The sequence below is a fragment of the Pongo abelii genome, chromosome 4 (genome assembly GCF_028885655.2).
Source record: "Pongo abelii isolate AG06213 chromosome 4, NHGRI_mPonAbe1-v2.0_pri, whole genome shotgun sequence".
In the NCBI taxonomy this organism is placed as follows: Eukaryota; Metazoa; Chordata; class Mammalia; order Primates; family Hominidae; genus Pongo; species Pongo abelii.
The window spans coordinates 154,673,231-154,698,445 of NC_071989.2; the positions used below are offsets into that span (position 1 = coordinate 154,673,231).

Below are 25,215 nucleotides of genomic sequence, written 5' to 3' on the forward strand. Positions count from 1 at the left end.
GAGCTATTCGAGTGTATCATTGTACATGTCTAGACTTAACTCATTTTGTATAATGGATACAAATATCCTTTAATCAATAAAGCTATCACGTGAGGAAGAGGGTTGCCTGCTTTTCTTTTTTGTTTGTTTGGTTTTCTAAAAGTAATTGATTTGCTGTAAGGGTGCTTGAAGTTTATAAAATTAAATGGATAAAATAAGTAGATTATTGGGATCCCAGCCACTCATTTTCTGAGATACAAGTTTGAAAGTCAGTTCTTAGATAACCTTCTTATTAAATATCTGTGGAGAAGCTGACTCTCAGCTTAAGTCATTAACTCTCATTCAGTTAAGCGTAACTGATGTTGATACTATAAAAGATGATTTTGCACAAGTTCTTGCCCAAGATATGTCACGTGTTGATGTCCCTGCTTTTAGGATATGTTAATAAAGAGAGCAGTATGAAATATGGATAGCTAGATAAGTTTAATTCAACATTCTCATGTTTTCTCTTCTATGTGAGAAAATAAACATAGTTTAAGAACATGAAATATTTGATCTCTTTGTTTTCTGTTTTTAATTTTGTCTCCAAGCAGAGCACAGGGAAAGATCGAAGTTTAAGAGTGAAAGGAATGACCTAGAGAGTTCCTATGTGCCTGTGTCTGCACCACCTCCAAACTCTTCTGAGCAGTATTCCTCTGGGGCACAGTCTATTCCCAGCACTGTTACTGTGATCGCACCTGCTCACCACTCTGAAAACACAACTGAGAGTTGGTCTAATTACTATAACAATCATAGCTCTTCCAATTCTTTTGGTCGAAACCTACCACCAAAGAGGCGATGCAGAGATTATGATGGTAAAAATCACCACCTTTTCTCATATTGTGCCCAAAAGTACTAGCAGAGCAAATGTTGCATATATTGCATATCTTTTAGTTATAGTCCAGTTTATTTTATTTTATTTTATCTTATTTTATTTATTTTGAGACAGAGTCTCGCTCTGTCACCCAGGATGGAGTGCAGTGGCTCGATCTTGGCTCACTGCAACCTTCATCTCCCGGGTTCAAGCAGTTCTCCTGCCTCAGCCTCCCAAGTAGGCACCAACTCATGGGGAATGTTGTTTAATCTACACTCCCACTCACTTCTATGGCCTATATTATTTCAAGCAAGTCACACACAGGTGTGTGCCACCATGCCTGGCTAACTTTTGTGTTTTTAGTGGAGACAGGGTTTCACCATTTTGGTCAGGCTGGTCTCAAACTCCTGACCTCAGGTGATCTGCCTGCCTTGGCCTCCCAATGTGCTGGAATTATAGGTGTGAGCCACCGCACCATGCCTATACTCCAAATTTTGTCAAAAGGGATGAATGGGGAGGAGAATCTCTGTTTGATTTAATGGTTTGGCTCTCATTAAGAGAATATTTAAATTTTACCCTTTTTTAGTTTTTTTTGTTTTTTTGTTCTCATTGTTATTTCAAACACTGTATGCCATAGTATACCGTAAAATTTCATAGACGCTAGTAATTGTAATTTTTTAAAAGAATTTTATTTATTTATTTATTTATTTTTGGAGACGGACTTGCTCTGTCCCCCAGGCTAGTGTGCAGTGGCACAATCTCGGCTCACTGCAGCCTCTGCCTCCCAAGTTCAAGTGATTTTCCTGCGTCAGCCTCCCAAGTAGCTGGGATTACAGGCGTGAGCCACCATGCCCGGCTAATTTTTTTATTAGTAGAGACGGGGTTTCACCATGTTGGTCAGACTAGTCTGGAACTCCTGACCTCAGGTGATCCACCTGCCTCAGCCTCCCAAAGTGCTGGGATTACAGGTGTGAGCCACCATGCCCAGCCAGGAATTGTCATTTTTTTGAGTAGCGTTTGCTGCTAGGAATTTGTAGAAGTTACTTACAAGTTTGATTTGCTGACTTTCCATTTGAATGAATGAATTGGTATGTGTGTATTTTAAATTTTTATTATGGAAGTATTTATATATTCATAAAAGCTGACAAAATGATATGCTTAACCCCAATGTATCCGTTACATCATTTAAATAGGCACCAACCCATGGGGAATGTTGTTTTAATGTATGCTCCCACTCACTTCTGTGGCCTGTATTATTTCAAGCAAGTCACAGACATCATAATTTTTTTCTATAAATATAGAATGCGTATGTTTTTACATTTTACTTATTTTAAAGTAGGGAATAGAGTCAAATTATAATTCAAGAATTACCTCATTCTTGCCCTAATCTCTCAGCCATAGAATATTCCTTCCCAAGGCCGACGTAATGTTACCAATTTGTTGTTTATCTTTCCAAACATAGTCTGTGCATATGTACATAAGTAAATACACATGTTTTCCCCACATTTTTAACATAAATACTAGTATGCTACTCATACTTCTGCATAATGTTTTTTCAGTTAGCAGTATTTCTTGGCATTCATCCTATGTTAAAACATAGAGAGCTTCCTCAGTATTTATTTAGGCTTCTTAGTATTCTTTTTTTTCTCTTTTTTTTGAGATGGAGTCTCGCTCTGTCACCAGGCAGGAATGCAGTGCCATGATCTCAGCTCACTGCAACCTCCACCTCCTGGGTTCAAGTGATTCTCCTGCTTCAGCCTCCTGAGTAGCTGGGACTACAAGCGCGTGCCACCACGCCCAGCTAATTTTTGTATTTTTAGTAGAGACGAGGTTTCACCATGTTGGTCAGGATGGTCTCGGTTTCTTGACCTCGTGATCTGCCTGCCTCGGCCTCCCAAAGTGCTGATATTACAGGCCTGAGCCACTGTGCCCGGCCCTGCTTCTTAGTATTCTTTATGTACAAACATGTGTTTAACTTATTCCTTATTGATGTATGTTTGGGATGTTTCTATTTTTCTACTATGAACAGTGCTACAAATGATAACCTGGTACATAATGTCCACTTGAATATTTGAAAGTTTCAACTTCCAGATATAGCAATAATGGTTGCTTTAGAATAATGTAATGAGAATAGATTGAGAGTAAATAATCTAGGTCAATGTCCTTATTCTCCCCTACCCCATGCCTTTGCTAAATTGATATTTGCTTAAAATATCTGAGTTTTTATTATGAAAACTTCATTGCAAATGGTTTAGTATAATGGTAGTTGGTAACCTGTTCTTGATTCTTTTATTTGCTGTCTCAACAAGTCATAGTATCATAGTATAAAAAGTAGAGAGTACTTCTGCCTCTGCCTTGGGGATATGTGATGCTTAACAGAGTGACACTGAGACTTTGGATTCCTTGGAGAAAACCACTTTGTAAATGAGATTGGTGGGTTTTTCAGGGACATGTTTTGTTGTTTTCTGAACTCTAAGTAGATGATAATAAGATTCTTTTTTTCTTCTTTATTCCACAGAAAGAGGATTTTGTGTACTTGGTGACCTTTGTCAGTTTGATCATGGAAATGATCCCCTAGTTGTTGATGAAGTTGCTCTGCCAAGTATGATTCCTTTCCCACCCCCTCCTCCTGGGCTTCCTCCTCCACCACCTCCTGGAATGTTAATGCCTCCAATGCCAGGTCCAGGCCCGGGCCCGGGCCCAGGTCCAGGCCCGGGCCCGGGCCCAGGTCCAGGTCCTGGCCATAGTATGAGACTTCCTGTTCCCCAAGGACATGGTCAGCCTCCACCATCCGTTGTGCTTCCCATACCAAGTAAGTATATAGTCGTTTAATTTTTCTCTAGCGTTCTGTTTAGAAGAACCTCATCCCTTTTAGCTAACTTGACACTCGTTTGAAGTGTTTGAGAAATAGAGTAATAATATAATTTGGAATATATTCCCATAATTAAGATGCTATTCTTTTCTTTTTTTCATCCATTATTGCATGATGTTATTTGTATTACCACAGTGTAAATTTTGTGTGTAGTGGCCTAACCTATATTGACCTGCAGTCAAATCTAGTTATCATCTTAAGAAAGCCAGTATTTATTTATTTATTTATTCATTTTTATTTAGTTTTTCTTTAGAGACAGGGTCTCATTATGTTGGCCAGGTTGATCTTGAACTCCTGGCCTCAAGCAATCCTCTCCTGCCTTGGCCTCCCAAAGTGCTAGGATTACAGGCATAAGCCACCATGCCTGGCCAAGAAAGCCAGTTTTTAAGATGTCAGAGAAAAAACATGTTAGGAGTTTTATGAAATTTTCCAGTCTTTAAGGAAAATCTCTTCAAGAATATTGAAATAATATTTAAAAAATTTTTTTTATTACGGACATTTTTAGAAGTAGAATGGTATGTGTGTTACATGTACCATCATCCAGCCTCGATGATGATCAATATTCAGCTGTTTTGTCTCATATTTTCCCTTCCCTCCCATACACTTTTTTTGGGTTGGTTTGTTTTTTGTTGGAGTAAATTCTAAATGTCATGTCACTTCACCAGTATGTACTTCAGTATGGATCTCCTTTCTGATAAGGACTTTTTGTTATTTAAAAAAAAAAATTAATATGCCATTATCACATCCACCAAAATTAGGAGTAAGAAATGTTTTAAAATGGTCATTTAAAAAGCATTATTAACAGTTGCCAATATAGTAGAAATAGAAGTAGGACTAAATTTTTAAAAAGTAATTGAAAAAATTATGGAATGAATTGTTTTCATGTATGCAAAAATATAAAACGTTATCTGCTTGAAGACATTTAACATTAAAAGATGGCAAATTAGGCTGGGCATGGTGGCTTTTATCTGTAATCCCAGCACTTTGGGAGGCCGAAGTGGGTGGATCACTTGAACTCTGGAGTTCGAGACCAGCCTGGGCAAGATGGCGAAACCCCATCTCTAGAAAAAGTATAAAAATTAGCCAGGCGTGGTGTGTGCCCGTAGTTCCAGCTACTTGGGATGCTGAGGTGGGAGGATGGCTTGAGCCTGGGAGACAGGTTGCAGTGAGCCGAGATTGCACCACTCCATTCTAGCCTGGGTGACAGAGCCAGACCCTGTCTCAAAAATAAATAAATAAATAAAAGATGGCAAATTTTTATTTTTAGAAATATTGTTCAGTTTAAGCAGTAGTTTTAATGAATTTCTTTTTAACATTTTATTTTGAAATAATTACAGACTCAGTTATAGAATTATAATTACAGAAATTGTGAAAATGGTTTCACATGATCCTGAGCTTCCCTGCAGTAATAAAGTATTCTGTAGAATATACATTTCATGGCCCGGCACAGTGATGCACGCCTGTAATTCCAACACTTTGGGAGGCTGAGGCTGAGAGATCACTTGAGCTCATGAGTTTGAGACCAGCCTGGGCAACATGGCGAAACCCTGCCTTTACAAAAAAATACAAAAATTAGCCAGGCATGTCGGGGGGTGCATGTAGTCCCTGCTGCTTGGGAGCTTGGGGTGGGAGGATTGCTTGAACCCAGGAGGTCGAGGGTGCAGTGAGCTGTGATGGCCTCACTGTACTGCAGCCTGGGTGACAGAGCAAGACTTTGTCTCAAAAAAATTAAAGAATATGTTTTATTATTAAAGTTGGTAAATGTTTGGAGGGATTTAATGCATATGTTTGGCCTATAGAAACTTTTTTTTTTTTTTTAACTTAGCAGTTGTGATTTTTTTTTCTTTTATTTTCTTTTTGAGACAAGATCTCACTCTGTGCCCTAGGCTGGAGTGCAGTGGGGAAATCTTGGCTCACGACTCACTGCAACCTCCGCCTCCCAGGCTTAAAGGGATCCTCCCACCTCAGTCTCCTGAGTAGCTGGGACTACAGGCGTGTGCCACCATGCCTGGCTAAATTTTTTTGGACTTTTTTGTAGAGACAGGGTTCACCATGTTGCCCAGGCTGGTCTTGAACTCTTGGGCTCAAGCAGTTTGCTTGCCTCAGTTTCCCAAAGTTCTGGGATTACATACGTGAGCCACCGTGCCCAGCCCATATGTGAATATTTAATATAATCACATAAACAGTATAATTGTGAAGCTCAAGCTGAGATTTTATTTCCCAGATAAAGCAACATCGTTTTATATATGGAAATTCTAAAATAAAGAACATTATCTCAACGTGGGAACATATCTATTTAAAAGTTAAATTCAAGAATACCATTTCTTCTGACATTTTGCTGTGAAAAGTTTGAAACATAGAAAAGTTGAAGGAATTGTATTTGTATACTTACCATCTAGGTTCTACAATTAGCATTTTACTGTATTTATGTTAGCACATATCTTTCCGTTTCTCCATTTTTACTTTTGATGCTTTTCACAGTATGTTGCAGACATCGTACACTTAAGCATGCTTATCATTAACTTGAATTCTGTAGAACTTTACCATCACCCTAGAAAGGTTCCTGAAGCCTCTTCTCAGCCATTCTCCACCTTCACCCATAGAGGCAACCAGTCCTGCCTTTTTTCACCTTTGGTTAGTTTTGCCTGTTCTAGAACAAGTAATGTTCTTTTAATTGATTATACAACTCCCAGTGCTTAAGCTTGCATATATCAAATTACTTAATTCTGTTCAGAGCCAAATTAGGTATTTTAAATGTGAGTATCCAAGTTAGTACTAGTATGGTATTTTTTTCTTTATTTTAAGATGAAGTCTTTCTCTGTTGCCCAGGTTGGAGTGCAGTGGCTTGATTTCGGCTCACTGTAGCCTCCACCTCCCATGTTCAAGTGATTCTCCTGCCTCAGCTTCCCAAATAGCTGGGATTACAGGCGTGTGCTGCCACACCCAGCTTATTTTTGTACTTTTAGTAGAGATGGGGTTTCACCATGTTGGCCAAGCTGGTCTCGAACTTTTGACCTCAGGTGATCTGCCTCGGCCTCCCAAAGTGCTGGGATTATAGGCATGAGCCACCATGCCTGGCCTATGATGGTCTTTTTTTTTTTTTAGAGACAGAGTTTTGCTTTTGTTGCCCAGGCTGGAGTGCAATGGTGCAATCTCGGCTCACCGCAACCTCCGCCTCCCAGGTTCAAGTGATTCTCCTGCCTCAGCCTCCTGAGTAGCTGGGATTACAGGCATGTGCCACCACGCCCTGCTCATTTTTGTGTTGTTAGTAGAGACAGGGTTTCTCCATGTTGGTCAGCCTGGTCTCGAACTCCTGACCTCAGGTGATCCGCCTGCGTTGGCCTCCCAAAGTTCTGGATTACTGGTGTGAGCCACTGCTCCTGGCCTGATACTTTTATTAGGAAATATTAATGCTGTACTTTTCACTTTTTGTTGTCTGTATGTAGGACCACCTATAACACAATCAAGCTTGATAAATAGTCGTGACCAGCCTGGGACAAGTGCAGTGCCCAATCTTGCATCAGTGGGAACAAGACTACCTCCTCCTTTACCCCAGAACCTCCTTTACACAGTATCAGAACGTAAGTACATGTTGTTTGACTTAAAATTGACAGGGTATAGAAAAGCCAAGTTGTCTCATATCAGTATTACCCTTTAAAAAATTGTAAATAGTTTCTGTTCTTATGGATTCTAAAAATTGTATTTGTATTCATAATACAGTTTATCATGTGTTTCTGCTATATAGCCACATTTTAATTTTGTGTGATATGGGAGAGAAAGGCAAGGCTTTCTGTTTTGGAGAATTTTACTCTGCCATGGAGTAGCAACATTTAGTCTCTCCTTTTTATTTTTTTGAGACAGATTCTCGCTCTGTCACCCAGGCTGGAGTGCAGTGGCACAATCTCAGCTCACTGCAACCTCCACTTTCCAGGTTCAAGCGATTCTCTTGCCTCAGCCTCCCAAGTAGCTGGGACAGCAGGCGTGTGCCACCATGCCCAGCTAATTTTTGTATTTTTAGTAGAGATGGGGTTTCACCATGTTGGCCAGGCTGGTCTCGAACTCCTGACCTCAGGTGATCTACCTGCCTCAGCCTCCCAAAGTGCTGGGATTACAGGTGTGAACCACCGTGCCCAGCCTAACGTCAAGTCTCTTCTAAAGGAAATTTATTTTGAAGCTTTTTAAAAAAATTGTTTATCTGATTGATTTTCTAAAACATAAGATGTATCTCCTAAGAAGTATACAAAAGAGCAGGTTAATTATGCCTAATAATTAACTTGCATACTGAAATGAAGATAGAGAGCATCATTTAAATTGTAATGTTCTGTATTTAGGCTGTTTGTGACATTCACGTTTGATTGTAATAATACATTTTTCTTGGGCCGGACACAGTGGCTCATGCCTGTAATCCTAGCACTTTGGGAGGCCTGGGTGGGCAGATCACCTGAGGTCGGGAGTTCGAGACCATCCTGACCAACGTGGAGAAACTCCGTCTCTACTAAAAATGCAAAATTAGCTGGGTGTTGTGGAGCATGCCTGTAGTCCCAGCAACTCGGGAGGCTGAGGCAGGAGAATCGCTTGAACCTGGGAGGCGGAGGTTGCAGTGAGCCGAGATCGTGCCACTGCACTCCCGCCTGGGTGACAGAGCAAAACTCTGTCTCAGAAAACAAAAAACAACAAAAAAAATGATTTTTCTTGAATCCTAATTCTCTTTTGTTTCTTAGGTGTTTTATTGTTTACTAAAGCTTTAAAAAATTACTTCCTTCAAAAACATTTTTTAAAAAGGTAGTTGTTAAAAATGTCAAATTAGAAGATTTTTTTTTTTTTTACAAGGCCAAGTAACTTTATGGATATGTTCATCTTATATGTAACTATGTTTATCATAAAGTTTATTTTGCATCCTAAACATTTCTATATCTCTGATATCTTGGAGAGGCAATTCAGCAAACTTCGTTAAGCCCAGTTTCAAATCCTTGTTTTATCATTTACTATCTTTGTGACCTTGAGTAAGTTCCTTAGCCTCTCTGTAGCTCAATTTCCTCTTCTTTAAAATGAGAATAATATTACCTCATTAAGGTTGTTTTGAGGAATAAATTAATACATCTAAAGCGTCTAAAAAAGTGCCTAGCCACTAGTAAGCTATAAGGATTCATTATTATATTATTGTAGTTATTATTGTCTCCTGAAATTTCAAACTCTGAAATCGAACCTATTAACTTCTTAAATCTGTACCTTCTACCATCCCTGTTTTTGTCAATGGAATAACACCCACCTAATATCTAGAATTGAAACCTTCACAGGACTGACTCATTGCTTTGCTTTTTTACATCTGGTTAATTAAAAATTCTCTCTTTTTCTTTGAAGTAGCCCTTTGTATTTCTTCTGTGGCCTCTACCCTCATCCACACTAGATCACTTCACATGTGGATTATTACTGCAGCCTACTTGACACCATTATGTTTTATGTTTAACTTCCCTAAGTCATACCACATAATGCTACTAAGCTAATTTTCCTGAGAAATCCAACCATGAAAGTTCCTTATGAGAACTTTTCGGTGGCTACCATTTCTTTCTGAGCCATCAGTAAACCCCTCTTTAGGGCTTCTAACTCCTTTTTCTTTTTTTCCTTTTTTTTTTTTGACACGAAGTCTTGCTCTGTCACCCAGGCTGGAGTGCAGTGGTGCAATCTCAACTCCCTGCAACCTTTGCCTCCCGGGTTCAAGCAATTCTTGTGCCTCAGCCTCCCAAGTAGCTGGGATTACAGGCATGTATCACTATACCCAGCTAATCTTTTTGTATTTTTGGTAGAGATGGGATTTTGTTATGTTGGCTAGCTGTCAAACTCCTGGCCTCAAGTGATCTGGCTGCCTTGGCCTTGCAAAGTGCTGGGATTACAGGTGTGAGCCACCACGCCCGGACTTTTTTTTTTTTTTTGAGACAGAGTCTCAACTCTTTTCCCCAGGCTGAAGTGCAGTGGTGCCATCTTGGCTCACTGCAGCCTCGATCTTCCAGGCTAAGTGATCCTCCCACCTCAGCCTCCAAAATAGCTGGGGCCACAGGCATGTGCCACCACACCCGGCTAATTTTTAAAATTTTTTTGTAGAGATGGAGTCTCACTATGTTGCTCAGGCTGGTCTCAAATTTCTGGGCTCAAGTTTCTCTCACCTGAGCATCCCAAAGGGTTGGGATTACAGGCGTGAGCCACTGTTCCTGGCCTTTAACTCTTTCAATAGTCTACCTCTTCCTTCTTGGCAATCTTTGTCCACTATTCCTCAACATGCACCTTCTCTGGTCATGCCAATTATACCCTTTCTGTGCCCCTGTCATGGCTCAACTTTCCCCCCCAATCTTCTTTCCTACCAGTATACTCTGTGTTCACCTCTTTCTAGGCCCAAATTCTAAGTATACTTGGAAGACATGATTGCTGTTTTCTGTCTGTCTATCTGTCTGTCTGTCTGTCTATCTAGAGTCTCACTTTGTCGCCCAGTCTGGAGTGCAGTGGTGAGATCTCAGCTTATTGCAACCTCTGCCTCCCGGGTTCAAGTGATTCTTGTGCCTCAGCCTCCCAAGTAGCTGGGATTACAGGCGCCCACCACCACACCTGGCTAATTTTTGTATTTTTAGTAGAGATGGGGTTTTGCCATGTTGGCTAGGCTGGTCTCACACTCCTGACCTCAGGTGATCCGCCACCCCTTGGCCTCTCAGAGTGCTGGGATTACGGGCATGAACCCCTGTGCCCGGCCTATTGCTCTGTTTTAAACTCTTACAATACCAAAAAGCATTTGTTACATAATGACATGTACTTATATATAGGCCTACCGTTTGATTTTTTTTAATATATGTAAATCTTACATTCAACTGAGCTTCTACAGAACAGAAATCACATTTAATACTTAAGTAATTGTTTTTCCTGTTTCATACTTAGTATCTCGCTGTATTCTGATTGCTATAGCGTCTTTTCATAGAACATGTTTGTTGTTCATTTTTTAATTATGGGAAATCTCAAATATATATAAAAGTAAAGAGGACAGTGTATGGAACTCCGGAGTACCCAGTATAATGAAGTTCTTTTTACTTATCCCTCAGTTTCAACCGTTATCAATTTATAGCAAAGCCTCTTTTATCTATTTCCCCCCGAATCAGCTCTTAATATTGTTTGCCTTTTGGACTTGTAAATATGAAAAAGTGGACTATTCCAGAGTGTGTTGCGGATGGCATATTTTTATACTGTTAAATTTGGTATTATGACTCATGATAAAAATTCCATCTTGTTTTTAATTTAAAAAAAATCTGGCAATTACCATTTATTTTCATATTGTTAAATTTAACATTGTGACTCACTCTATAAATATTCAATTTGGTTTTAATTTTTAAAACTGGCAGTTACCATTTATTTCAGTGACTTAGCTTAATAAATAAATTAATTTGGCAAATATTTATTGAATGCCTACTATGTGCCAGGCATTGTGCCAGACACTAGGGAGCCAAGGTGAATAAGATATTAGATCTCATGTTTTTTGAAGTCCATTTTTCTATTTTATTTAAAAGTAAGACTATTTTGTGATATATGAGTAAAGGCCTTTTAGAACTGTATTTCCAAATTATTATTATTTTTTTGAGACAGTCTTACTCTGTTGCCCAGGCTGGAGTGCAGTGGCGCAACCTCCACCTCCCAGGTTTAAGCTTGTGCCTCAGCCTCAAGTAGCTGGGACTACAGTCGTGGACCCCAAGGCCCACCTAATTTTTGTATTTTTAGTACAGATGGGTTTTTGCCATGTTGGCTAGGCAGGTCTCAAACTCTTGGCCTGAAGTTATCCGCCTGCCTCGGCTTCCCAAAGTGCTGGGATTACACGTGTGAGCCACCGTGCCCGGCCTCTAAACTCATTTTTTAAAGACTGGTAACATTTCTAAGAAAATTCTTGGGACCTGTACAGTTAGCAGCTTGTTATTTTGCCAGGTTAAGGTCTGTATGTGAAAATATCTAATACTTTAATTTTAAAAATATGTTTTTAAACTGAAGAAAGGACATAATCTCAGAATAAAAGACAATCTTTTTAAAAATTTATTTAAAAGTTTTAAAATTTTTAGTAGGCACAGGTTCTTGCTTTGTTGCCCAGGCTGGTCTCAAACTGTGGGCTCAAGTGGTACTCCCGCCTCAGCTTCCTGAAGTGCTGGGGTCACGGGTGTGAGCCATCACACACGGCCTCAAGGACAATCTTTTAATTAAAAAAAAAAATCTTTTGTATGTAGAGGCAGGGTCTTGCTGTCTTACCCAGGCTGGGTGCTTAAGCAGTTTTCCTGCCTTGGCCTCCCAAAGTGGGTAGGATTGTAGGCATGAGCCACCATGCCTGACTTAATCTTTTAATATTTGATTTTGTGAAATAGCACTACATTTTCCCCCTGTTTTTGTTGTGGACCAATAAAAGGTGATAATTTCCCCTTGGCACTTGTGAATTACTGCTTTAGAGGATTGTCTTATATGCTCCGTCAGTGTTGATAAACAGATTTGATTGGTTGGCAACTGAATATTTTGAAAGTTATAGAATATTCATATTGAACACTTCAGAAGTCTGCTATGCAGAGAAATATGTGGTTTTCTTTCTTGAGTGTCAAATCTGATTCTAAAATTTATAGAGAAATTTTGAAGACTAGTAGAGTTCCTGATAATCTAAACATTAAAAAAGGGGGGATGTGTAGTATAGTTTGTCAGTCATAAGTTTATTTATTTATTTTTTTAGACGGAGTCTTACTCTGTTGCCCAGGCTGGAGTGCAGTGGTGCGATCAGCTCACTGCAACCTCCGCCTCTTGGTTTCAATCGATTCTTCTGCCTGAGCTTCCCCAGTAGCTGGGATTACAGGCACATGCCACCAAGCCTGGCTAATTTTTTTTGTATTTTTAGTAAAGACAGGGTTTCACCATGTTGGCCAGGCTGGTCCCAAACTCCCGACCTCAGGTGATCCTTCCGACTCAGCCTCCCAAAGTGCCGGGACTACAGGCATGAGCCACCACTCCTGGCCTCAGTTTTTAATATCTTTCTATTACCTTTATATTTCTAATAAGTTTTTAATATTTTTCTATTCAGTTGATTTTAAGATAGTTTTTGGGCTGGGCATGGTGGCTGATGCCTGTAATCCCAGCACTTTGAGAGGCTAAGGCAGGCGGATCACCTGAGGTCAGGAGTTTGAGACCAGCGTGGTCAACGTGGTGAAATCGCATCTCTACTAAAAATACAAAAATTAGCTGGGTGTGGTGGTGGGCGCCTGTAATCCCAGCTACTCAGGAGGCTGAGGCCAGAGAATCACTTGAACCTGGGAGGCAGAGGTTGCAGTGAGCTGAGATTGCGCCATTGTACTCTAGCCTGGGCAACAAGAGCGAAACGCCATCTCAAAAAAATAAATAAATAAAGTAAAATAAAATAGTTTTAAAAATATTTTTGTCTTTGAGACAGATAATTGAATCCTTCACATTGTTCAAGTTTATTTTTCTAAATACAGGTCAAGCATTCCCAGTCTGAAATGCTCCAAAATTAGAAACTTTTTGAGTGCCAATATGATGCTCAAAGGAATTACTCATTGAAGCATTTTGGATTTTGGATTTTAAGATTTGTGATGTTCAGCCAGTAACTATAATTCAGAGATTCAAAAATCTGAAAAAATCTGAAATCTGAAACAGTTCTGGTCTCAAGCCTTTTGGATATGGGATACTCAACTCATGCTATAATTGGTAATTTCAAAAAGATTAGAAGTTTGGTTCAAATAAAGTAAGAAGCTATATGTATGTTTTCAATGTGTAATGAGAACTTGAGCTATCTTGAAAGTTTAACAGGTTGGGAAAGTTTAAATTACGGATATTTTATTGTCATTAAAATTAATATTAAAATTCACAGCACAGAAAATATAGGTGAAAAATGCATATCAAATGGTGTTTAGTTGTACAAATGATGTCAATAAGAACCCAAAGTAAACACAGAAAAACGAAATCTGGATTTTTCAAGGTAGGAGTTGGAGTCTGCTCAATGTTAGGTACTAGGAATATACAGATAAATAAGAAATGGTCGTCTAAGAATCTAAAAATCTAATAGTGGGAAAGAAATATGTTTAAAAAATCCACAAAATGAAAACCCATTACAGTATATTTTGCTATTACAGCTTAAAAAAACCCCAGGTAACAAAGGAACTAATTCTGTGAGAAATAAAGCATTCATTTAGGCTGCAGTTGTCATTTAGGCTGTGAGAAATAAAGCGTTCATTTAGTTGCATTCATTTAGGCTGCAGTTGGAAAAAGACAAGTTGGATGTTAAAATAAGAAAAAGAATTACCTGATTGTAAAACTGAATAGGATATACATGGTTCCTGGTAAAGTTAATATTGGCTGAATGCAGTGGTTTACCCCTGTAATCCCAGCACATTCAAAGGCCAAGGTTGGGAGGATTGCTTGAGCCCAGGAGTTCAAGGCTGCAGATAGTACCATTATACTCTAGCCTGGACAGCAGAGAGAAGTAAGACCCTGTCTTAAAAAAAATTGATTATAATTTAGAAAAAACTTTGAAATTTTGTTACTTTTCTTGAGTTAAAATGTCATAGACCCTGTGAAAATAACTTAAATAACTAACTGTGTTTGGAATTTTGTGTAAAGACAGCAATCAACTGTTAAAATCAACTGTTTCCTCTGAAGTACTTAACATTTTACCCATGCCCCCGCTTTATTTCTTTTTGAGACAGTCTTGTTATGCTGCCCAGACTGGAGTGTGGTGGCATCATGGGTCACTGCAGCCTCAACCTTTCAGGCTCTGGAAATCCTCCTACTCAGCCTCCTGAGTAGTTTGAGACCAGAGGCATGCACCACCATGCTCAGCTAATTTTTTAAATGATTTATAAAGACGAGGTCTTTCTGTGTTGCCAAGGCTGATCTTGACTTCCTGGGCTTGAGCTGTCCCCCCACCTTAGTCCCCCAAAGTGCTGGGATTACAAGCATGAGCCACCATGCCCAGCTTACCCTAATTTTAAAAACATTTATTTATTTATTTACCTTTTTTTTAGAAATAGGGTCTTGCTCTGTCGCCCGGGGGGGGTGTAGTGGCATGATTCTAGCTCGCTACAGCCTTGAACCACTGGGCTTAAGTGGTCACCCCACCACAGCCTCCCAAATAACTAGACTGTACAGGCACATGCCACCATGCCTAGCTAATGTTGAATTTTTTTGTGGTCTTGCTGTGTTGCCTAGGATGGTCTCAAACTCTTGGCCTGGGGCAATCCTCTCACCTTGGCCTACCAGAGTGCTGGGATTACAGACCTGAGGCATTGTATTTGGACCCCTAATTTTTTTTTTTTGCATGGGGGTTTCTTTGTGGGAGACCAGAGAACTTGCTAGACAAAATCTTAAAGAGCTGTACCACTGCAGCCTCCAAGTTTGAACTCACCAACTCAGTATATACTTTTGGCTTTTATAAGACCATTATTAAGTAAAGTACATTCTCTTTTCTACCTTGCTTTTGGTCTGTTCTGCTTCTTGAAGAAGCATAGTAAAAATATTTTGTAACTGCTAAGTTCGTTTGTTGTACTGGATGTGTGAAAAAGTAAGAGTAGCAGGTAACATCCTGGATTCTAGAGACCGATTCTTAGGTTGAAGATAACTGTCCAGTCTTAATATCAATTCACATAAATCTTTATCTTTCAGAAAATACTTTCCTATGAACTGTATAAAATTGTTAAAACAGTATAATTCTAAATTTGAGATTTGCTCATTTAATTCTGTGGCATTATGTAGAATAATGGATTTGATGGCTAGAAAAGTAAGTCAGTGTCTATTAGAGTCCTTGTATATTGTCTAGAGCAGGGGTCCCCAAACCCCGGGTCATGGTGGCATTAAATTATCATAGGAGAACCAATGGTATTGTAAATTGCGCATGCGAAGGATCTGAGTTGCGCATTCTTTATGAGAATCTAATGCCTGATAATCTGAACTGGAACGGTTTCATCCTAAAGTCATCACCTCCACCCACCCCCGCCATTCGTGGAAAAATTGTCTTCTGTGGAACCGGTCCCTAGTGTCAAAAAGCTTGGGGACTGCTGGTCTAGAGGCTTTCTCTCCCTTGTATTTGACCTGATTCATGTTGTATTAGTTGTGACATTGTCTATTTCAACATACAGATATTCATCCAAAGAAATACTTAATTTTCATTTGGGTACTTTAAGCTTTCATTTTTTCTTTAAGTGACTGTTTGATTTCTATTATGCATCAGGCACTGTTTAGCCCTTGGAACTTCTCAAGTGTACCAGGTACCTTGTATTCTAATTGAGAAGACACATAAATATGGCCAGTATTGGGAAGATGTAGCTTTTTATTTTTTCTGGATTTGAGTTTTTAGCTTAAAACTTACAATTTTTTTCCTGTGAATACTCTTAAAATCAGGAAAATTATACAGAGTTGCTAAAATTTTAGGTTGAATAAAGACTGTCTTTATTCTGACTAGAGTTAATATTAAGAAGTTGAAAATATTGATATTAGGCATGTTACCTATATGAACAATTTAAGATGGGAACATGAACTTGAGATGTTTGCGGTTTGGAAACTCTGTACTCTGACCATAACTAAACTGAATGAATATAAATTCTGACAGACTGATCTTCACCATTACTGTAACCTATTTGATAGTGAACATTTTTTATTATGTAGCTCGGCGTGTGGGCATGTGACTGTAGTCCCAGCCTCTTGGGAGGCTGAGGCAGGGGAAGATAGCTTGAGGCCAAGAGTTCCAGCTGCAGTGAGCTATGATCACGCCTATGAATAGCCACTGTACTTTAGCCTGGATAGCATAGTAAGACCTCATCTCAAATTTAAAAGAGAAAACATTATGATGGAAAATTTCAAATACAACATACATAAAAGTAGACTGTGTAATGTAGTGAATCTCCATGTACTTATTTCTGGCTTCAACAGTTAATCAGTGTGTTAATCTTGCTTCATCCGTAACCTACTCCTGACTTGATTATTTTAGTGCTGTGGTTTTTTTTTTTTTTTTTTTTTTTTTTCCAGGCAAGGTCTTGCTCTGTCACCCAGCCTTGAGTACAGTGGCACAATCTTGGCTCACTGCAGTCTTGACCTCCTGGGCTCAAGCAGTCCTCCTGTCTCAGCCTCATGAGTAGCTGGGAGCACAGATGCGTGCCACTATACCTGGCTGATTTTTAAATTTTTTGTAGAGATGAGGGCTCCCCATGTTGCCCAGGCTGGTCTCAAACTCCTGGGCTCAAGCAGTCCTCCAGCCTCAGCCTCTCAAAGTGCTGGGATTACAGATGTGAGCCATCACACCTGGCGTTAGTTTTTATTTTTGTTTTCTCTTTTATGGCTCCTCAAAATTCAGCTTAATGACATGATTGTTTTAGAATAAGTCCCAAATATAATAGCATTTCATCTGTAAAAACTTACGTATCTTTAAAGATAAGAATTAAACATACATACATACAAAATCATACATACACACAGTACTGTTATCACAGTCCCCCCCCAAAATTTGTAACAGTTTACTATTGCTTGTGAAATATCCAGTTAGTTTTCGTATTTCCCAATTGTATCATAAATGCCCTTTTATACCTGGTTTAATTGATGCTATATCCAAACAGGGTTATACATTACGTTTAGTTGATATCTTTCTTAAGTCTTTATGGAAATGTCCCTTACTTCTTTTTTTTTCTCCCTTGGCATTTATTTGTTGAAGAAATAGATCATTTGTCCTGAAGAATTTTCTCACATTCTAGACTTGGCAGATTGATCTTCTGGTGTCATCTAACACATTCCTCTATCCCCTGTATTCCCTGTAAATTTGAAGTTAGAGCTAGGTATTTGATAAAATCCAATTTTTTTCTTTTTTTGGCAAGAACATTTTATAGACAGCATTATGTACTTCCTACACAGTACATTATAATGCTCATGATGTCTGGTTGTCTCCTTTCTGTATTATAAATATTGATTAGCGTGTAAAAGTGTTTTCATCCTGATCCATTCATTTTAAAACTTGCTTGATGGTTTCAACAGCCATTTTTGATCATTGCCTGGATTTGCTGTTGTATGTGAGACTCTAAATCTATAGTTTCTTCTACATTTATTGCTAGCATTCCATATAGTTGACTGTAACAACCATTTGGTTAACCTGAAATGCAGTTTTTACAGAAGAGACATGATATATGTGTATTTTCTTTCATTTATCAATTTTAAGAATGAGTTGATTCCCTAGTTTTTTCCAAAGGGAACTCCTGTTTTTTTTAAGTATCATTCTGAACTCATGAATTTTTAACATTTGATATGCTTCACTCCATTATAGTCTTTTTTGATGTTCAGATTGTCTCATCTTTAATCAATAGGAGCCTCTTCTTGTTGGCTTCTGATAGTTTTTTTTTTTTTAATTTTTGACATGCCAGTTTTTGATAACTCTCTTGCTTCTGGAAGGACAAGGTATACCAAGGTGTACCAGGCTCATCTTATAAATTTTCTGCCCTGACCTAGAATTAGCCCTTTGTCTAAAGAACTCTGTTGCTTTTAGAAGTAGTATTTACTCAGTAGGAATTGTTTAAGAAAGTCAGGCTACATTTGAATTAATTGCCATCTTTTTGAGGTTTTTTTATTTTGTTTTTTTTATTTGTTTTTTATTTTGAGGCAGAGTCTTTCTCTGTCACCCAGGCTGGAGTGCAGTGGTGCAGTCTCAGCTTATTGCAACCTCTGCCTCCTGGGTTCAAGTGATTCTTGTGCCTCAGCCTCCAGAGTAGCTGAGATTACAGACATGCACCACCACGCCTGGCTAATTTTTGTAATTTTAGTGGAGATGGGGTTTCACCATGTTGCCCAGCCTGGTCTCAAATTCCTGAGCTCAAGGGATCCACCCGCTTTGGCCTCCCAAAGTGCTGTAATCATGGGTGTGAGCCATCGTGCTTGGCCTTTCTAAAGTATTTGAATTGTATGTTCTTTGTCAGCAGTTTTAAAAATAGACATTGGGCAAAGTAGCCTTTTGGTTTCCAGTTTACTTTGAGACAGCTATTATTAATTAGATATACTTAATTAGATACTTAGTACATTGAGTGATGTATCATACATTTAAAGTAGTCGTATGGACTAAGATTGTACTTCCCATTTTTCTATATATGTATGTATTTCTATTTTTTTAATTAAATTTTTTTCTTTTAAAGACAGCATCTCACCCTGTCACCTAAGCTGGAGTACAGTGAGTGGCACAGTCGTGGCTCACTGCAGCTTTGACCTTCTGGCTCAAGTGATCCTCCCGCCCTAGCCTTCCGAATAGCTAGGACTACAGCTGTGCGCCACCATGCGTGGCTAATTTTTAAAATATTTAGTAGAGACAGAGTCTCGGTATGTTACTCAGGCTGGTCTCAAACTCCTGAGCTCAAGTAATCCTCACACCTTGGCCTCCCAAATTGTTGGGTTTATGGATGTGAGCCACTGCACCTGGCCCCGTTTTTCTCTTTAACATACTACTGCATTCTGCTGATAGGTCACTCTTCACAAGTAATTCCCTGCCATTGATTGTGTGCTTACAACTATTTGTTCCCCTCATTGAGAATATGTTAAATTGGGCCGGGCACGGTGGCTCACACCTGTAATTCCAGAAGTTTGGGAGGCCGAGGCGAGTGGATCACCTGAGGTCAGGAGTTTGAGACCAGCCTGGCCAACATGGTGAAACCCCGTCCCTACTAAAAATGCAAAAAATTAGCTGGGCGTGGTGGTGGGCACCAGAAATTCCAGCTACTAGGGAGGCTGAGGCAGGAGAATTGCTTGAACCTGGGAGGCGGAGGTCGCCGTGAGCCCAGATCATGCTACTGCAACTCCAGCCTGGGCGACAGAGTGAGACTCTCAAAAAAAAAAAAAAAGAAAAAGTAAAAAAAAAAGAAAAAAAGAAAATGTGTTATATTGTTTTTGCAGTGTAATAATTAGCTGATTCTTTTTGAATGTACTTTTTTTTTCCCCATCAACTTTTATTTTAAGTTCCAGGGTACATATGTAGGATGTACAGGTTTTTTACATAGGTAAATGTGTGCCATTGTGGTTTGCTGCACAGATCAACCTACCACCTAGGTATTAAGCCCAACATCCATTAGAAATGTAAATTTTAAAAGGGTTAATGCTAAGTGCACAGTTATACAGTATGATTTGTTACTTCCTCTCTTGCTTCTTATATACGAAGAAAAGGGTAGTGAAGTTTAGCATCTCTATATTCCCTTTAGGGACTTACTGTGAAACCAAGTGGTTGCTTTGTAGCCTGTCCTATTAAGGTCCATTTAAAATCTTTAGGAATTTTACAGCTTTTAAGGACATTTCACCAGGTATAAAAAAAATTCAAGGCTGGGCGCTGGGTCCGGTGGCACTTTGGGAGGCCGAAATGGGCAGATCATAAGGTCAGGAGATTGAGACCATCCTGGCTAACACGGTGAAATCCCGTCTCTACTCAAAATACAAAAAAATTAGCCAGGCGTGGTGGTGGGTGCCTATAGTCCCAGCTACTCGGGAGGCTGAGGCAGGAGAATCGTGTGAACCCGGGAGGCGGAGCTTGCAGTGAGCGCCACTGCACTCCAGCCTGGGTGACAGAGCAAGACTCCGTCTCAAAAAAAAAAAATCCACTTTATTTTGTCTTGTGTCACATAGTAAATGTCTGATGTTGGACATATATAATAACTAAATCTTATAAATATGTCTCAAATGGGGTTGTCGGTGGAAAAGATACTATTAAATGGACACCCAAAGGGATTTTGCTCCTTGATACCTTATCTTTTTCTAATCCTGTCCTTCAGATTTTGGCTTCATTGTGTGTGCATTCTTGCATCAGCCTATATATAAATCCTAAATGTGTTGTCTTTCAAAAAGTGCTTCTTAATATCCAGGATGATTTCATGTGTCCAATGATGTGCTGGTCTGTTTATCTGTTTTTTTGTCCTTTTTTTTTTTTTTTTTTTTTTTTTTTTGAGACAGTCTTACTCTGTCGTCTAGGTTGAAGTGCAGTGGTGCAGTGGTGCAGTGGCACGATCTTGGCTCACTGCAACCTCCACCTCCTGGGTTCAAGCAATTCTCCTGCCTCAGCCTCCCTAGTAGCTGGGATTACAGGTGCCCACTACCACGCCCAGCTAATTTTTGTATTTTTAGTAGAGACGGGGTTTCACCATCTCGGCCAGGCTGGTCTTGAACTCCTGACCTCGTGATCCACCCACCTTGGCCTCCCAAAGTGCTGGGATTACAGGCGTGAGCCACGTGAGCCACAGTGCCTGGCCTGTCCTTTTCCCTTTCTCAATTTTTGTTATCCATGTGCTCACAGAGATAACAAATTTTCACTATCTTTAATTTTTTTCTTTGTAGCATTTCTTATTCTTTGCGAAGGTATGCATATAGTGTTTGTTTGTTCTTAATGCCTTTGTCTTTTTTTCTGCCCTTAGATATGGGAGCATATTTGGTGCAAACCTGAAATTATGTGGGTTGGTTGGAGGGGGGTTGTTTTCTTTTTAATGGATATGACAGTTTTCATACCTGCATATCTCATTGGATAGAAAAATTCTGTATAATTAATAGCTCAGGGCTCCTTTGCCTAATAACCTGATATGGTTCACTGTTCAGCTTTAGATAAAATTAGCACATAGTTTTCTCCACTTAAGATCATAAAAGATGGAGATTATATATACTACCTAATTCTTATTCTTTTCTTTATACCTCGATGGATCCTAACCAGTTGCACGTCTGTTCTTTCTTGAGTTAGAAAGAATCCCAGGAACATCTTTCTGTACTTCTATTCCTGTTGGTTTAATTTCTCTGTTTTTGGCTCAAAGTCTCAGGAAACACATCATCACCTAAGAGAAGCTTGTGACTCTCATTCCCAGCTGCCCTCCTATTCTTTCCTCTGTAGGACAGCCCATGTACTCTCGTGAACATGGTGCTGCTGCATCTGAGCGACTTCAGTTGGGGACACCGCCTCCTCTGTTGGCAGCTCGTTTGGTGCCACCTCGAAACCTCATGGGATCCTCCATTGGGTACCATACCTCAGTCTCCAGCCCTACCCCTCTGGTTCCAGGTAAGCTTTGCTACAGATGGCCATCCACCTCACTGATCTTTTTTACTTTAAGCTGGCCAGCCTAAGCGATGACCTGGCATCCTGATCTGCAGTTACAAAGTCCCATTAAAGCTCATAGGTAGTTTTATTTTCTGTTCCTTTGCTTCTTTGGTTTGTCTCTAGTGGCTGCTAGATGATTAGGCCTCCTGTGTATCTGTCATCTCTGATGTCCTCTATATTTTCTTTCAGTGCCTCGGTAACAAAGTGATGCTAGTTCCTTGAAGCTAATTTCTAATCCGGTAGATAGGAAGATAATATCTACTTGAATGTTTTCTAATTAGTTATACATTGTAATAAACTAGGTTAATTTTTCTTTAAAACAAAACAAAAATAAACATCTGGTTTCTTGCCAATCATGTCCTTTTTCCCCTCTTGCCCCTTGTATGGCCCCTTTGCCCCTTATATGTGTGCATAATGTAGCGATTCTTAAAAACCCTTCTCTCCTATTGACATACGTATTTTGAAGGATCTGTGGAGTGCTTTGTGGGTGTTTCATGAGGTGTTTTTAACCCTTTCTCACTTTGCCTTTGGATCTTATTCTCATAATTAACTAAAGGGCTTTTAAGTTAATTGGTGTTCTGTGTATTCCTAGGATTTATGGCACATGGTCATTTGATTATGTAACTTCTTTAAAACTTTCTGCAGTCTTAACTGTAGGAGATTTTCTGACAGTAGTGCCAAGTGGTAACTGAAAACTTTTAAATCATAATTTGCTAATCCTTTTTTAAAAAGATAAAGCAGTATGCATTTTTATGTTATATTGCATGTAATTTTTAGAGTTGGCATAACCAGGGAAGCTGTTACTTTACATATCATTTTCAAACTGTATCGTCCTTAAACACACTGAAATTTAATAAGCAACTATGTTAGATTTACTTTTAAGCTAGACATATCATTACAGTGTGTTTCCATCAGGAGGGAATGCTCACAAATAAATACTGTCTTTAGTTGTCTTAAAGAGACAAAAAAATTATAGAGAGAGGAGTTAGAACAAAGCTAAAATAATTAAATATGAAGCCCCCAAAATACTCTTTGGCAGATAACTATAATCATAGTTCTGTAACCATTGAGGCAAAATTATTTGTTTTTATTTATTTATTTTTTTTATTTTTGAGACGGAGTCTCGCTCTGCTGCCCAGGCTGGAGTGCCTGGAGTGCAATGGCGTGATCTTGGCTCACTGCAACCTCCACCTCCAGGGTCCAAGCGATTCTCCTGCCTCAGCCTCCTGAGTAGCTGGGATTACAGACGTGCATCACCAAGCCCGGCTAATTTTTGTATTTTCAGTAGAGACGGGGTTTCACCATGTTGGTCAGGCTGGTCTCGAACTCCTGACCTCGTAATCTGCCCACCTTGGCCTCCCAAAGTGCTGGAATTACAGGTGTGAGCCACTGCGCCCGGCCCAATTATTTGGTTTTATTGATCATCATCAGGAAACTTTGAGACTGAATGCAAGCCTTAGGAATGAAATAAAAAAATCTCTAATAGGAATGTCATTGTGATAATAATTTATTTAAATTTCTGTTCCATCGTTCCCTGAGGAGGACAGTACAGATGCCCCAAATGATTAATTTTCAACATCATTTAACACTTTATTAGAGGGAGACAGTTCTTAATCTAGTGATGCCTTTTTTTGTGTAATTCCATGAGCTGTTTTCAAAACCTGAAAAAAGAGGAAAAATGGGGGTGGGAGGAAGAGAAGGAATGCCAACCAGCAGTTCTAGTTCTTATGTTAGATATCTCAGAATCACCTGTGCTTTAATGGCATTTTATTATTATTGCCTCATTGTAGCTTGTGGATGTTTTGTGCAAGAAGGAAGTTAGCTTGTGAATCTGAAGTTAGGAGGAGCACAGTATTCATGGGAGAGGTTTAATCTAAGAGTATTGGGGGTGAGACATTTTCTGGATTGAGGACTTCTGAATCCTAGTTGTGCTACTTATTGGTCGTTGACTCAAATGCCTGTAGTGGCCAGGAAGATCCCCTAAATGAGGATAATTTGCTGATCTTGTATTCTGAATCACTTCTATACTCTAAATCATAGAAATGACTGACGTGTATGTGCGCGTGTGCGCTTTTTTATTTGAAATATGGTTTATGTGTGAAACCAGCTGTTCTCACTCTAGTTTGAAGAATTGCATATAACCAAATGAATACATTTTCTTTTCACCTCAATTAAAAAGGTACCTAGAAATTGGAGATATGATAGACGACAGAGGAAACTCAATCCTTCACATACGGTGTTTGTGTATGTGAAAATTTGTATTAACAAATGTGCATTGGGCTGGGCACAGTGACTCACACCTGTAATGCCAACAGTTTGGGAGACTGAGTTGGGCAGATGGCTGAAGCCCAGGAGTTCAAGACCAGCCTGGGCAAGATAGCGAGACCCCATCTCCGTTTTTTTTAAATTAGAAAAAAAATGTGCATTGACATTTGGATTAGGTAATTAATATATAGAGTAGAAATGAGGAGGTGAGTGAATCTGAAAATATCAGTATTTAAGAATGGATGCATATATCTGTATTCTGTAATAGGAGCATTTTTTTTTTTTTCAGTTTCAAAAGGTGTGTCTAGATACTGTAACACAAAGAGAAATACAGTCATCCCTTCACCTCAGGTTCCACATCTGCAGATTCAGCCAACTACAGATCGAAAATATTCAGGAAAAAAATAAAAATAAAAAAAACCCAGTACAATAATTAAAAGGAATGCAAGTTTTAAAAACAATATCCATAACAGCTATTTATGTAGCATTTATATTATGTATTATAATTAACCTAGAGATGTTTTAGAGTATACAAGAGGATTTACCTAGGTTATATGCAAATACCACCACCCTATTTTATATGAAAGTCTTGAACATTTGTGCATTTTTATATCTGCGGGAGGGTCCTGGAACCAGTCCCTCACAGATACTGAGAGGTGACTGTAGGTTGATGTATTTATATTTGTTGGAGAATATATGTTTTTTAAGCAGTTGTTTATTTTATAACAATGAGAGATGGTTTAACCTCTCTCTGATTTGTTGTGTGTTTTGTTGCTTTGTTTTCCCTCAGATACATATGAACCAGATGGTTACAACCCAGAAGCTCCTAGTATTACTAGTTCTGGTAGATCTCAGTACAGACAGTTCTTTTCAAGAACACAGACACAGCGCCCCAATCTGATTGGCCTAACATCTGGAGATATGGATGCAAATCCAAGAGGTGAGAATACCTTGAACTTTTTCTGATGCTAAGTGTTATGCAGTAGTTGGATATAGTTATTACATTTGCATTTCTGGCCTAGCTTGAGGAAATTAAGGTCCAAATTACTTACATATCATCTCTTTTGGAGGATGCTATGTATTAATCTCAGATGTTTTTAAATAACTTTATCTCCAAATTTTATTTTAAAGCTATAGTTAGGGTATATTTGT

General features: G+C 39.1%; 1 protein-coding gene and 1 non-coding gene across 5 annotated transcripts in view; one reads left to right on the forward strand and one right to left on the reverse strand.

The window, feature by feature from the left end:
• Positions 1 to 25,215, forward strand: part of RBM27 (RNA binding motif protein 27) — an 86,770-nt gene that overhangs the window by 27,977 nt on the left and 33,578 nt on the right. Inside the window, exons 6-10 of one of the 4 annotated variants that reach the window (XM_054547044.1) lie at positions 570 to 833; positions 3,351 to 3,644; positions 7,151 to 7,285; positions 21,595 to 21,759; positions 24,854 to 25,003. In XM_054547044.1, the coding sequence (XP_054403019.1) occupies positions 570 to 833; positions 3,351 to 3,644; positions 7,151 to 7,285; positions 21,595 to 21,759; positions 24,854 to 25,003 (1,008 nt within the window). The remainder of the gene's footprint in view (positions 1 to 569; positions 834 to 3,350; positions 3,645 to 7,150; positions 7,286 to 21,594; positions 21,760 to 24,853; positions 25,004 to 25,215) is intronic. The other 3 variants (XM_002816038.4, XM_054547031.1, XM_054547032.1) reach the window with 3 other exon arrangements.
• Positions 15,036 to 15,098, reverse strand: LOC129056980 (U7 small nuclear RNA). The gene has a single exon (XR_002915234.1). It is a non-coding gene; the product is annotated as a U7 small nuclear RNA (small nuclear RNA).